Raw genomic sequence first — 14,126 nt, 5'->3', positions numbered from 1 at the left:
ACTTTCACTTGTTAAATGTATTTGACAATACAATTTGACAAACAGAAGATTCCTGAGTCACCACGAGGATGAAGAACACTAGGCTGAGCAATACAACAGAGAGAAACTAGAGACAGACAAATACATGTTATATGTATCAGATATACTTTTAACTGTTACATCAGAAATATACATCAGTATAATAACCAGTTATATATATATATATATATACTTACAGTTTGGTAATCTGTTGTATTCTACATAACACACAGTAATGTAGCAATGTAGTCATTCCCTATCACAACAGACACCCCATACCTCCCAGGAGTAACACCAGACACCCCATACCTCCCTGGAGTAACACCAGACACCCCATACCTCCCATGAGTAACACCAGACACCCCATACCTCCCAGGAGTAACACCAGATCATCCCTCTTACTAGTAAAATCATTCCATATCACAACAGACACCCCATACCTCACAGGAGTAACACCAGATCATGTCTCTTAATAATACAGCCTCTCCCTGAGTTACACTATGGAACCTTGTATGAAATATATTTTAGGCCAAATCGGATTGAAATAACTTTGTACTGAGGAGTAGGGCTTGAACAACAGTCTATTTTTTGTTGTTGGACTCTGTTGTCCCCACAAGGACTAGAGATACATCATATATAAAACACAGAATTATTTGGTTGTAACATTCCCTAGAGCAAAAGACTGTCTAAAATCTTTCAGTTTTAATTAAGAAGTAGGATAACACAGATAATTGCCTTACTTATGAGGATGAGTCTTACTCACCATTACCTTTAGACTTTTTTTAACTAGTATCATTTACTGAGTCACAAACAGAATACAAAGTGTAGTCTTATCAAGTAGTCTTACCACTGAAGCTATCTGTACACATTATACAATTTCATGATCCTCCTATAATGATACAGGTACAGGTCTGGAGTACTTACCACACCAGACTATTACACTGTTAATTCAATGGGATAGAAATCTAGGAAAAACATTGCTTCAATGTGATTCTCTGTATTGTGAAGAAGTTTTATGAGAATTTCAGACTAATTACATGATGTTACATGTATCTTTTGGTTTTAAGGAAATGCATGCCTTCCTGACAGGTGCTTTGTAGCTGTGGAATATCTACAGGTGTTTAGGTAGCAGTTATTGTATACAAAGGGATCTTTTTATTGTCTGTCTTTCGTTTTAACAATAACATAAGAAGAATCTTGCCAAATGATTGCTCAGATCAGTACTATTCATGTTCCCCCTGATTCTGGTATTCTCCAAAAGAATTCAGGAACTCTGTGAGAACACGAATATCGCTCTCTTCCTTATGCAATGTAAATGTTTTGCAATGAAGTAACGAATCAAAAGCAAACCTTTCATTTCCTCTGTCTCATTCTAACACTAAAATTCAGGACATACATTCCTTCTATTGATGCTATATGCCAACAGATGACAACAGATGCATGGAATAGTGAAAGAAACAGGCAAAAATCCTAATTTTTTTAATATTATGCCCTAGGGCTGGGCTTTAGTGATTAAAGTGTTGTTTATAAAGGGTGAAGTGTGTTGTCTAGACAGGGTGATGTTTGTGTTAGTGATACAGAGTGATGCGTGTTGTTTAGACAGGGTGATGTTTGTGTTAGTGATACAGAGTGATGTGTGTTGTTTAGACATGATGATGTTTGTGTTAGTGCAGCAGAGTGATGTGTGTTGTTTAGACATGATGATGTTTGTGTTAGTGATACAGAGTGATGCGTGTTGTTGAAACAGTGATTAATGTGTTGTTTAGGCATAGTGATGTGTGTTGTTTAGACAGAGTGATGTTTATGAGTGTTTGATTAACAATATATACATATTAAGTAAGTAACCCACCTGCACAATTGTCTTTCTACATGCTTGCAGTAAAACAGATGACGGAACAACATCTGGTACCGGGTGAGTGCCTGAAAAATACTGCACAGTTACAGGAGCTGAACAGGATAGAATACATCTTCAGACCACATAAAAAACAAAAACTAGAACAAAAATCAAATGCAGAAACCAAACTAAGTCACTGCAAATAAAGAATACAGCCTATATACTGATGGTCATGTGACTTATATACTGATGGTCATGTGACTTATATACTGATGGTCATGTGACTTATATACTGATGGTCATGTGATTTAAATTCTAATGAACAACTGACTTATATACTGATGCATATGCTTTGTCAGATTTTATCAAGTGCTACCATGATAGAATAAATATATATATATATATATATATATATGTACCTACCTTTCTATTGACTTATATACTGATGCATATGCTTTGTCAGATTTTATCAAGTGCTACCATGATAGAATGTAAGTGTATATATATATATATATATATATATGTACCTACCTTTCTATTGACGACCAAAGATACTGGCCACTTAACAACATAGTCAAAGGAGAAAGACTCTAGTCCAGACAGGTGTAAGTCTGTTGGGTCAACTCTGTAATCTGTAACACACAGCTATACTGTACAACATGATTACAACACAGCCAGAGAAAGACTCTAGTCCAGACAGGTGTAAGTCTGTTGGGTCAACTCTGTAATCTGTAACACACAGCTATACTGTACAACATGATTACAACACAGCCAGAGAAAGACTCTAGTCCAGACAGGTGTAAGTCTGTTGGGTCAACTCTGTAATACACTACTGTACAACATGATTACAACACAGCCAGAGAAAGACTCTAGTCCAGACAGGTGTAAGTCTGTTGGGTCAACTCTGTAATCTGTAACACACAGCTCTACTGTACAACATGATTACAACACAGCCAGAGAAAGACTCTAGTCCAGACAGGTGTAAGTCTGTTGGGTCAACTCTGTAATACACACTGTACAGGTGTAAGTCTGTTGGATGAACACTTTATTTTCAATTCATTTAAAGGTATCTTTAATTTGAAGATGACCTAAATTCATGAGAAAAATATCTTATTCATAACATCCTCTTCTAAAAAAATTTCTTATATAAGAATATTTTATTCTTCCTCTCTGTACACCATCCTACCCCATTCTTAACTGAAAGAATGCCTGTGTTCTCTTGTTATCAGAGTTTTCTAAGAAATGTGAAGAATAGTACAAATATATAGCTGTGAACTAAACTAAAGCATATTTGGTAAAAAACACATTTAAATCAAAGAAAAAGAATCATGAAAATCATACCTATGGAAACTAACTGTGCCCCTTTGTTGACAGATTTGTTTTTGTTTTTGTACAAGACTGAATTTATCGAAGAGCTATCAAAGTCGTTGAATTTCTCATTCAGATATATTGATGACAACTTGTCTTTTATAAGAAGAAATTAATTGAATACATCCATTATATATAACCACCAGATTGGAAATCAAGGACACGGCTGACTCTTCTACCTCAGCCATTTATCTTAATCTTTTCCTATAACGAAACTAACATGGACAATTTTCAACCAAGTTATATGATAAGTGTGATGACTTCAATTTCCATACTGTGAATTTTCTATTTCTACATAGCCACCTACCTGCATTCACAACAAATGGTGTATTTATGTCACAGCTGATGCAATAGTCAAGGGCAAAAAGTAAACTGACAGACAAACTTGTAACACAGGATTTCAAAAGATACAGGTTGATGAAAATTGTTGGGAAGTTTTATGGCTGTCGAAGTGATCTCATTGAGAGCTATTCTATTTCTTTGTGCAAAATGAATCTGGACGTGTCAGATGCTCATAACTTTGCCTGTTGGTACCATTGATGTGTACCTCATTCTCATTTCAGAAGATGACATTACTTACTTAAGTTGACAAAGTGTTACATGGCGAGTGCCATCGATGATGCAGAAGACGCTTACTCTTCTGGAACACCTGTTCTTAATCTCCTTTTACTTTTTTCAAGAGTTTTTGTGTAAATCTTTCTTTTGTTCATATTTTACCTATTTTTATTGAACTATTGTTTAGATTATGTTGACATGTTGGTAATTTCCTGTTGATTTATAGCTGGATTACATTGTCATATCAACAATGAAAAGAGGTGTTGTCATTTGTTTATTTCATTTTGGACATTATTGATTGCTGACTTTTAATGCTTCAGACAAAATTATGCTACATGCTTCAGGCAAAATGCTTAACGTGGTGTATCTTTTATGAAATAGGCCCTAGTAATTTGAGATGATGAATACTCCACAGCTGTTCTAAGCCTACAGACAACCATGGACATTTTGTGTATCCTTATCCCCAATAAATCTACATCCTTATCAAAATATTTCACATCATGCCTTTCGTATCAAGCATTTTTGTATGTTTACCTTTCTCCAGCTTTGTGTCAATAGTTAGGATCTTGAAGAGCTGTGTAATCAGGTCAAACGGAAGTAATTCTACTCTGCAATCAAGACATGAATTTTTTCATTAGATACATCATTGCAGGTTAAACTGTGAATTTGTCATGAAATGTCACGTCTCCACCCCCCCCCCCCCCCAATTTTTAATCTGTGTCAATTTTTAGTCCATACAACACATGAATGTGTTTATATAAATACACACATAAAGTCATCCATGAAATGGTCTATATTTGGGGATATTAGTGAAGGAATTTTTTTTAAAAACAAGGATTGCATACAGCCAGGGGCCGCTAGATGCTTCCCTATACAGTACCTGAGGTCATCCTTGAAGGGGTCAACATTAGCAGTGCTGGTCCGAAGAGCAAGCTCCAGTAAAGTCTCTAGACGTGTTGGCATGATTTTATCTATGTCTTGTTTCATCTCTTCCTCTGTCATATCCATAAACTGAACAATGAAGTCTCCCTTGTCCAGTAGGAAGTAGTGCTTCATAGATCTATCAAAAGCAATGTACCTGTTCTACATAATAGTTTAACTGTCATCTACATTAGGTTTAAACAACCAAAATGTTATTCGAATGAATTTCAGCTTTTTCAAATATCTGAATAGATAACCGAAGATATCAGCCATGTGCCAAGAATGAAGTTAAATATCACAGAGAAATCTAATAATCCAGAAGTCAGAATATTTGTTATTTGTGTAGATCTATGTTCATTATAAACAGATCAGAAAGTACTTATAAGGACAACAAGGAAGTAGAGGTAACCACTTGCCTGATTCGAGCCATTAGCTGTTTCTCCTCCATTAGCAGCTCCAGGAGCACCTTGCTGGCATAGTTGTAAGCTCCCTCGATCTGCTCAGTGTACCGTCGATCTTTCAGGGTGTACACAATCTCCTCAGCACTAGGACACTTAATATCCCGTCCTTTCAACAAAACAATATTTTGAGGCTCGTCTTATTGAACTTTAAATTCTTATTACAGCAATTTTGCAATAGTTACAGCAACAGTTTACTTACAGCAATATTACAATAGTTGAGGAAAAGTCATGTTTAGATATTTGTCAGTGTTAGGATTTTGCAAATGACCATAATTACTCACCACAGAGACGAATCACATTCAGATATTTGCCGGTGTTAAGGATCTTGTCAGCGACTTGTTCTAGGAAGACAGGAATGCGTTCCCTACAGATAGTGTAATGTTGTTCCCAGTATGCATCATTATAGTCTTCCTGAAGCTTCTCTTTCTGTATTGTCTCATTCTCCTCTACCAGGAACTAAAATCACAGGAATCATTCTATTTCTGTATTGTCTCATTCTCCTCTACCAGGAACTAAAATCACAGGAATCATTCTATTTCTGTATTGTCTCATTCTCCTCTACCAGGAACTAAAATCACAGGAATCATTCTATTTCTGTATTGTCTCATTCTCCTCTACCAGGAACTAAAATCACAGGAATCATTCTATTTCTGTATTGTCTCATTCTCCTCTACCAGGAACTAAAATCACAGGAATCATTCTATTTCTGTATTGTCTCATTCTCCTCTACCAGGAACTAAAATCACAGGAATCATTCTATTTCTGTATTGTCTCATTCTCCTCTACCAGGCCAAAATCACAGGAATCATTCTATTTCTGTATTGTCTCATTCTCCTCTACCAGGAACTAAAATCACAGGAATCATCACAGGAATCATTCTATTTCTGTATTGTCTCATTCTCCTCTACCAGGAACTAAAATCACAGGAATCATTGTATGGGACAAGACTTTGTTGTGTATTAGACCAAGTAAATATGGGACAAGACTTTGTTGTGTATTAGACCAAGTAAATATGGGACAAGACTTTGTTGTGTATTAGACCAAGTAAATATGGGACAAGACTTTGTTGTGTATTAGACCAAGTAAATATGGGACAAGACTTTGTTGTGTATTAGACCAAGAAATCTTTTCTATATCTAATAAAATGCACAATAGGTGAGAGGAAATTCAAACAACACAGCAATTGATGTTTGGTTTTAACAGTAACATACAGACCTCAGAGTAAGGGTCGGATATGATTCCTTTGTAGATCCATTTCTCCAAGATTTCAAAGTATGGAACACAGGCCTGTCAATATAAGATATTGATGACTTAGGTTGGAAAAATAGAATCATCTGTGACGCAAAACAATGGACCTAAAAGACATGTTTTATTTTATTTTTTTTTAAAATCTGAAACAAATAAAAGGTTTAAATAAACAGCTAGTATCCTTGACGTAAGAAATAATAATAACAGAAGTTAATAAAAGATATGCCCTCTATAGTTACAGATACTTACTGACTGGGTAAGATATAGACACAGCTCTTGTCCTTTGGAGTCCCTACAACAGCATTATATCTAAATTATCCTACCAATCATTTGACACAGATAATCATGTAAAGCAAACATATCTTTATAATATTGATAAACCTTATCATACAATATTTCTTGTCACTAAATATATCATTATCATTTCTTTGAAAATTTATCATTCTATTTTCACACATAAAACTTGTAACATATTGTAACTTACCCTATCAAGCCTGAGGTTTTCTCATGAAGGAGACTCAGAACTACACCTCCAATACACTCTCCCTGTAATGTGATGTAGAAGTCTTAATTGAAATGTAGGTATCAGAGAGAAAGACATACAAAAAAGCACCTGTAAGACACAGGTTGTAAGAAATAAAACATCAATGTCCAGTAGAGAGAACCTGACCACTATGACAAGAAATAGGACTAAACAAGGGGACATAGCATACCTACCATGTTGACTGAGGTGACAACACCTGTAATCTAGGGGACATATCATACCTACCATGTTGACTGAGTTCGCAACAACTGTAATCTAGGGGACACATCATACCTACCCTGTTGACTTAAGTGACAACACCTGTAATCTAGGGGACATATCATACCTACCCTGTTGACGGAGGTGACAACACCTGTACTTGTAGGGACACATCAAACCTACCCTGCTGACTGAGGTGACAACACCTGTAATCTAGGGGACACATCATACCTACCCTGTTGACTGAGGTGACAACACCTGTACTTGTGGGGACACATCATACCTACCCTGTTGACTGAGGTGACAACACCTGTACTTGTGGGGACACATCATACCTACCCTGTTGACAGGTGACAACACCTGTAATCTAGGGGACACATCATACCTACCCTGTTGACTGAGTTGGCAACACCTGCTAAGATTTCCAACGTCCTCATTGTAGGTTGAATGTAAAACCACACTTTCTGTAGGGTAAGGTTTCCCTGTAATAGATTCCCAAGTCATAAAAGCCACCAATGTTAATTACGTAAAAGTCACAAAATAAAGAGTTCCATTGTTGCTCTTTCGTTTTGGCAATGTCAGTAAATCAAGAATGCTCATGCTCGTCTATGGAAAATCTGATCAGGTGTAGAATGTTACGATACTGTGGTGTATATGTGAACCAAATCTGTTCAGAGATACCCAGGATATGACAATGATTCATAAAAGAATGTGGTTGGATCAGACAGGAGAAAAAATGGCTGAAAGTATATTTTATCTTCATCTGATGATGTGTAGAAAATATTGCTAACATAATTTGTAGGACTAGTAAACATCTATGGTTGAATTAAAGAGGAGAAGTATTTTTTAAATAAAAGAAACAGTGAAGAAAAAAGTTAACAGGAACTTTTAAGAGCAATATTAATGGGGTTTTTATCTTTGATATGAAATAAATAATTCCTAGACTTTGAAACAAGTAGCAACTCAATACATCTTAGTTGTGACTACTAACTACTCACCAGTCTACTCTGATGCTCCAGTTGTGCCACCAGTATCATGTAATCCTGTTAATAACAAATGCCTTCATTAATAACAAAATACCCTCGCTAGAAATACATGGTGATTCCCTTCATCAATACAATGTATAGAAACTTCATCATTAATATCGAAATACCTTCATTAGAAATAAATCATGATTTCCTTCATCAATACAATTTACAAAAACTCATCTTCAATATCAAAATGCCCTATGGCAGATACACAGCAATTTGTTTTTCCATTTTCGTCATGTGAATCATTTAAAAGACAAGACTAACATACCAGAATGTATCAAATATCAAAAAAGAATACATGGAAAAAGGCAACTCACCTTAATCAGGGTACGCATGGCTGCACTCAAGGCTTGGTTCACAAGTCCGTACTCAAATGCTGATTTCTCTAGAGAAACAATATAATGAGACATCATTAAAACCTGTACTTAAAGGTGTTGTGTTGTTTACATGATAAGTATTTGTCCCTCTAGATAGGAGGCTTTTCAACAAAATACACTTCAATACAGATGTGTACAGATGAATATCAAATTTCTACAAATCATACTACAATAACTGACAGACACTACACCTTAAACAGGACACTATACCTTCTATAAAGCGGACTACTGTGGAATAGTTAGAACACAGAGGTAGTTGACGTCGCACCAGCTCCTGAAGGGAAGGATCTGTAACACAAAATGTCTACACATGACATCATGTCAAGGATTACATCACATTTTACAGGTTTTGCAGTCATAACTAAATAACCAGCATTAAACTAAATTACAAAAAAGAAGACAAAAATGTTCTGCGACAGGCAAGTAAGAACGACAGAATATAGACAAGGGGCGATAATCATATGATGGTGATTTCATGTATACTGTTTAAGTCTAGTTATGTATATATTTGGTTTTGATGAAATATATTATTCTTAATGTTACGTGCCCAGACTCTGGTCAATCATGAACTCCTTTGGTGCGTATCTCTCTGTTAGAGCTCTGGCAAGGATGTACTTTCCCTCAATACCCTGTTAACATCAAATATTATGTGTTAGTGTACACTCAACCAAAAACATTAACCTTCATAAACGAAGAAAAAGCAACAAAAATGTTTTGGATATACAATAGATAATATTCACATATGTGTTATTAAAAGTACCATATAGTAAAATAATATATATTACCTGCATGCAACACAGGATGTCTTCTATGATGGAGTTTTCCTGTAGCGCCAAAGGAAGACTTCCCAACGGTACAATGTTCTGTGTGTATAAAGGTATAGAGAGACTCTCCAGAGGTGCAATGTTCCATGAGTATAAAATAATTAGGTCTTATATTGATACAGAAACAGACTGCCTCTTCTGAGTTACAGTGTTCTGTTGGTACAAAATAACTAGGTCACATATAGAGAGACTCCCCTCGAGTACAGTGTTCTGTTGGTACAAAATAACTAGGTCACATATAGAGAGACTCCTCTCGAGTACAGTGTTCTGTTGATACAAAATAACTAGGTCACATATAGATATAGAGAGACTCCCCTTAAGTACAGTGTTCTGTTGGTACAAAATAACTAGGTCACATATAGATAAAGAGAGAGACTCCCCTCGAGTACAGTGTTCTGTTGGTACAAAATAACTAGGTCACATATAGAGAGACTCCTTTCGAGTACAGTGTTCTGTTGATACAAAATAACTAGGTCACATATAGATATAGAGAGAGACTCCCCTCGAGTACAGTGTTCGGTTGGTACAAAATAACTAGGTCACATATAGAGAGACTCCTCTCGAGTACAGTGTTCTGTTGGTACAAAATAACTAGGTCACATATAGATATAGAGAGAGACTCCCCTAGAGTACAGTGTTCTGTTGGTACAAAATAACTAGGTCACATATAGATATAGAGAGACTCCCCTTGAGTACAGTGTTCTGTTGGTACAAAATGACTAGGTCACATATAGATATAGAGAGAGACTCCCCTCGAGTACAGTGTTCTGTTGGTACAAAATAACTAGGTCACATATAGATATAGAGAGAGACTCCCCTCGAGTACAGTGTTCTGTTGGTACAAAATAACTAGGTCACATATAGATATAGAGAGACTCCCCTAGAGTACAGTGTTCTGTTGGTACAAAATAACTAGGTCACATATAGATATAGAGAGAGACTCCCCTAGAGTACAGTGTTCTGTTGGTACAAAATAACTAGGTCACATATAGATATAGAGAGAGACTCCCCTAGAGTACAGTGTTCTGTTGGTACAAAATAACTAGGTCACATATAGATATAGAGAGAGACTCCCCTCAAGTACAGTGTTCTGTTGGTACAAAATAACTAGGTCACATATAGATATAGAGAGAGACTCCCCTCGAGTACAGTGTTCTGTTGGTACAAAATAACTAGGTCACATATAGATATAGAGAGAGACTCCCCTTGGATACAATGTTCTATGAACATAAAAGGTCACATATAGATATAGAGAGAGACTCCTCATGGATACAATGTTCTATGAACATAAAAGGTCACATATAGATATAGAGAGAGACTCCCCATGGATACAATGTTCTATGAACATAAAAGGTCACATATAGATATAGAGAGAGACTCCCCATGGATACAATGTTCTATGAACATAAAAGGTCACATACAGGTATAGACAGATCTTATATAGAGACAGACTGTACAATATTCTGTATACAAAATAATCTCTCAGATATAATGGACATAAGAATATTTCTGTGTATACCTGATCAGTTGGTTCATCCACACCTACAATGAAGTCTAAGGTCAGCGATGGTCGCTGAAACAGCCAGTCAGGTTGGTGAGGAATATTTACTACAAACATCAATAATAAACCATAGTGATGGTGTAACAAATAAATCAACAAACACAATCATAACATTTCAACACAGAATGATTCTGGTCTGCATGAGACCTGTTTACTAATTAAAACCAATATTAGCACAATGTTTTTGAAAATGATTTTAATATAAACACAGTTTTGAAGATTGGTGCTGATAAACACCTCAAAGCAATACTGCTCTCGGCCTTAAAACAATCTTGTTTGATTACTGTGACCTTCATAGTATTCTAGGGACATTTATATTAAAAACATAAACAAAGAATTTTATTACCTTGATCCTAAACTACTAAATTACTATATTATAACCATACAGGCACTTAACGCAACCTGAACTGTAAACTCACCATTGCGTTTTAGTTGTTTTTCACGGAGAGCTTTTGTAAGGATCTCCGATGATGTTGTTGTAGGAGCAGATTTTGCCTCTTTCAGTAGCTTGTCCCGAATCTGTAATAATTTAATTACATTTAAATTAAAACACAACAGAACTGTGTAAATCAATATTTAAACTTTAAAAATACACAGGTCAACTGATTTCCAAATTATGATGTGCTAGGTCAACTTACTTCAGATAGTTCCTGTACAGACAATTTAGTACCAGGGGCAGGTAACTGTGATGTGACTCTGTCGTGAGGAACAAGTGTCATCCCTGCCACTTCTGCCTTGTCCTTGGCATGCTTTTCTATGAACTCCTTTGTCTGAAATGGTGGTGGTGTACAGAATATATTTTATATCATTTCCACATCATTAGTACTGGAGTACTAAATTGCATGCTAGAACAATGTGGTATGTTCGCCTGCAAGAAACAAATTTTTATTAGGTAATAACAAAAAAAAAAAAAAAAATTTAAATAAGTCTGTAAATACATAAGAAGTAGTATATGCCATTGAAATCTACAGTTAATATAGGTTCTGTGTAATAATTACTCCAGTTTCTGTGTACACTATTTAAATAAAGACTAAAATTGTCACTGAGGGTTCATATAGAGAAAACTGAAAACCCCAAGTAACTTATAAACTTTCAATGAAGTGCATATGAAACTAACATTTTAATCTTTTGATCCGATTTGCTGGGAGGAGATAAAAGATCACTTTACTTTTAATAACAAAGTCCTATAAATAGTTTCTGAGTCAAGTGGTCTCTTACAACTTGATTCACCTAGTTATTCTGTTTACACCTTCATGATGTTGAACACATTACCTGTTCTTCCTCAGTTAACTTAGACAACAGGAACACTAAGGGATCCAGGTCTCGCACACTGCAAGGAAGAAAATTAACACTCATATATACTGCTTAGTCACAATGTTTACATAGTATGCTAAATCACAACAAGAGATCCCAGAGGAATCTTGGCACCTGCCTTCCCATTATCTTTACTGGTTCTTACATTGTTCTGTTCTCTTCTTTAAATCATATAACATCATTAATGGGTTGTTGGTTGGGTGACACAGTGGAAACGCACTCGCCTTTTATCTAGCAATCCAGGGTTAGATTGCCAGAATGGAAGTGAAAAGGTATTGGGTCACCTGCCAATTATGTGGGTTGTCCTCCCACAATAAGAGCCCTCATGTGCTAACATCCAGGCCAACAACAGTTATTAACATAAGCTTATAGGTCGTTTCACAATTATTGTAAAATAAATTAAGTTTATTCTATTTTTATATAACATAAATAATAAAATAGGGTTACCTACATACAATATTCTCATCTATCACACAACTGATTAACTGCTTGTATTCAGAATTCAAGAATGTCACCTCTCTGACATTTTGTTTTTCAGATCAGTCCCAAAAATATTCATAATTAAGGACACAAGCGAATCTTCCTGTGAAAGTTGAGAAGGATCCATCCACAATGTATCACAACTTAACATCAAAATCCTAGACAACAGTTATTTTGCCTGTCAGTTATTTTGTTTTCCACTACTTTCAAACATACAACACCTCTAGTAAGTTCCTGAAACCATCTGATTTCTATAAGCCTTACTTTTTGGCCTTAAGGTCATCATACTTGGCAAGAAATTCAATGGGTGTTTGTGTAGAGCCAGCTATCTTCCTTTTTGCTTGATGGGCAGACACCTGCATGTAAAAATGGAAATGTAAGAGATGACATCTTAAGATCTACAATAAATAGACATCTCATAGCTACAACCAGGTATGCTGACATTTACAACTGATTGCGAGCCAGTGATGAGATAACTTCTACAATAAGATAGCAGCACATAATCAGATGGACATTTGAAAATGAGCTAATACCAACAAGTATATACTTTGAAACATTTTCTTCAGGTTGGCAATTACCTTGACTAATGTCATCTTCATTAAAAATGACCTGGGTACAGGTTAAGTATAATGCTGTTGGTGTCTCACCTGTGTTGTTATGTAGGGTTTCATATTATTCAATAGCATTTCTGTGTATACCTCAGCTCCCACCGGGTCAGCTGATCGCATTCTACAAAACATAACAGGTTCCTATCACTCCTTTATTCCTTAAATCTGGAGTTTCAGAATGATATGCATTCCCTTAACCCCAGCTACATTCCTCATAGTAAAAAAATTAAAACATAAGTGAAACACTTAAAAAAAATTGAATGACATTAATTTATTAGTATTTAGTTGTAGGTATGTGATAGTCACATAAAACTTGATTTATCTTTCACTTTCCCATCCTAATCAATATTGACCATGACAGGATATCACAAAATTAGGTATCAAATAAAATCCTAGCTTTAACAAAAGAAATTACAGGTAATACATTACCCAAGAAGGTTCAACAGCTCGCTGACATGGTGGTGGACTTTAAACTCACTCATGTTTATTTGTTATATAGTTCGATTAATCTCACAGTAACAGCAATATATCATCTGACTGGATACAGATAAAGCTTCCAATATGGAATATCAAGGTGTCCCATTTCAACACGAGTAACAAACTGGTCAAGTCATCATTTACACCTGAAAATATGTAAAATATGACATATTAATTGGTAGTAATTCTCTGTATGAAGAAAAGACTAGACAATCATTCACAATGCAGAATTCATTGGGATGGGACTCCTGACCTTTAAAAGGCTGTTCAAAAATAAACAATTCTATGTGTAACTTGATGCTATATG

General features: G+C 35.6%; 1 protein-coding gene across 2 annotated transcripts in view; it reads right to left on the bottom strand.

Moving 5' to 3' along the window:
* Positions 1-14,126, bottom strand: part of LOC132559074 (gamma-tubulin complex component 2-like) — a 35,396-nt gene that overhangs the window by 20,477 nt on the left and 793 nt on the right. The window contains exons 2-24 of one of the 2 annotated variants that reach the window (XM_060223682.1): positions 13,772-13,965; positions 13,382-13,463; positions 12,999-13,090; positions 12,213-12,270; positions 11,579-11,710; positions 11,360-11,459; positions 10,899-10,987; positions 9,341-9,418; positions 9,103-9,184; positions 8,766-8,843; positions 8,496-8,563; positions 8,146-8,190; positions 7,537-7,629; positions 6,890-6,951; positions 6,655-6,697; positions 6,373-6,444; positions 5,439-5,613; positions 5,113-5,263; positions 4,656-4,835; positions 4,310-4,383; positions 2,384-2,484; positions 1,868-1,938; positions 216-236 (exon numbers count right to left, since the gene is read on the bottom strand). In XM_060223682.1, the coding sequence (XP_060079665.1) occupies positions 216-236; positions 1,868-1,938; positions 2,384-2,484; positions 4,310-4,383; positions 4,656-4,835; positions 5,113-5,263; positions 5,439-5,613; positions 6,373-6,444; positions 6,655-6,697; positions 6,890-6,951; positions 7,537-7,629; positions 8,146-8,190; positions 8,496-8,563; positions 8,766-8,843; positions 9,103-9,184; positions 9,341-9,418; positions 10,899-10,987; positions 11,360-11,459; positions 11,579-11,710; positions 12,213-12,270; positions 12,999-13,090; positions 13,382-13,463; positions 13,772-13,824 (2,000 nt within the window). In that variant the 5' untranslated portion in view covers positions 13,825-13,965. The remainder of the gene's footprint in view (positions 1-215; positions 237-1,867; positions 1,939-2,383; positions 2,485-4,309; positions 4,384-4,655; positions 4,836-5,112; positions 5,264-5,438; positions 5,614-6,372; positions 6,445-6,654; positions 6,698-6,889; positions 6,952-7,536; positions 7,630-8,145; positions 8,191-8,495; positions 8,564-8,765; positions 8,844-9,102; positions 9,185-9,340; positions 9,419-10,898; positions 10,988-11,359; positions 11,460-11,578; positions 11,711-12,212; positions 12,271-12,998; positions 13,091-13,381; positions 13,464-13,771; positions 13,966-14,126) is intronic. The other variant, XM_060223683.1, reaches the window with a different exon arrangement.

Source organism: Ylistrum balloti, unplaced genomic scaffold (assembly GCF_031769215.1).
Source record: "Ylistrum balloti isolate Yb309-2 unplaced genomic scaffold, AGI_CSIRO_Ybal_v1 Utg370852, whole genome shotgun sequence".
Classification (NCBI taxonomy): Eukaryota; Metazoa; Mollusca; class Bivalvia; order Pectinida; family Pectinidae; genus Ylistrum; species Ylistrum balloti.
The sequence above is the reverse complement of the archived record's forward strand: the minus strand, read 5'-3'. Positions and strand labels throughout refer to the sequence as shown.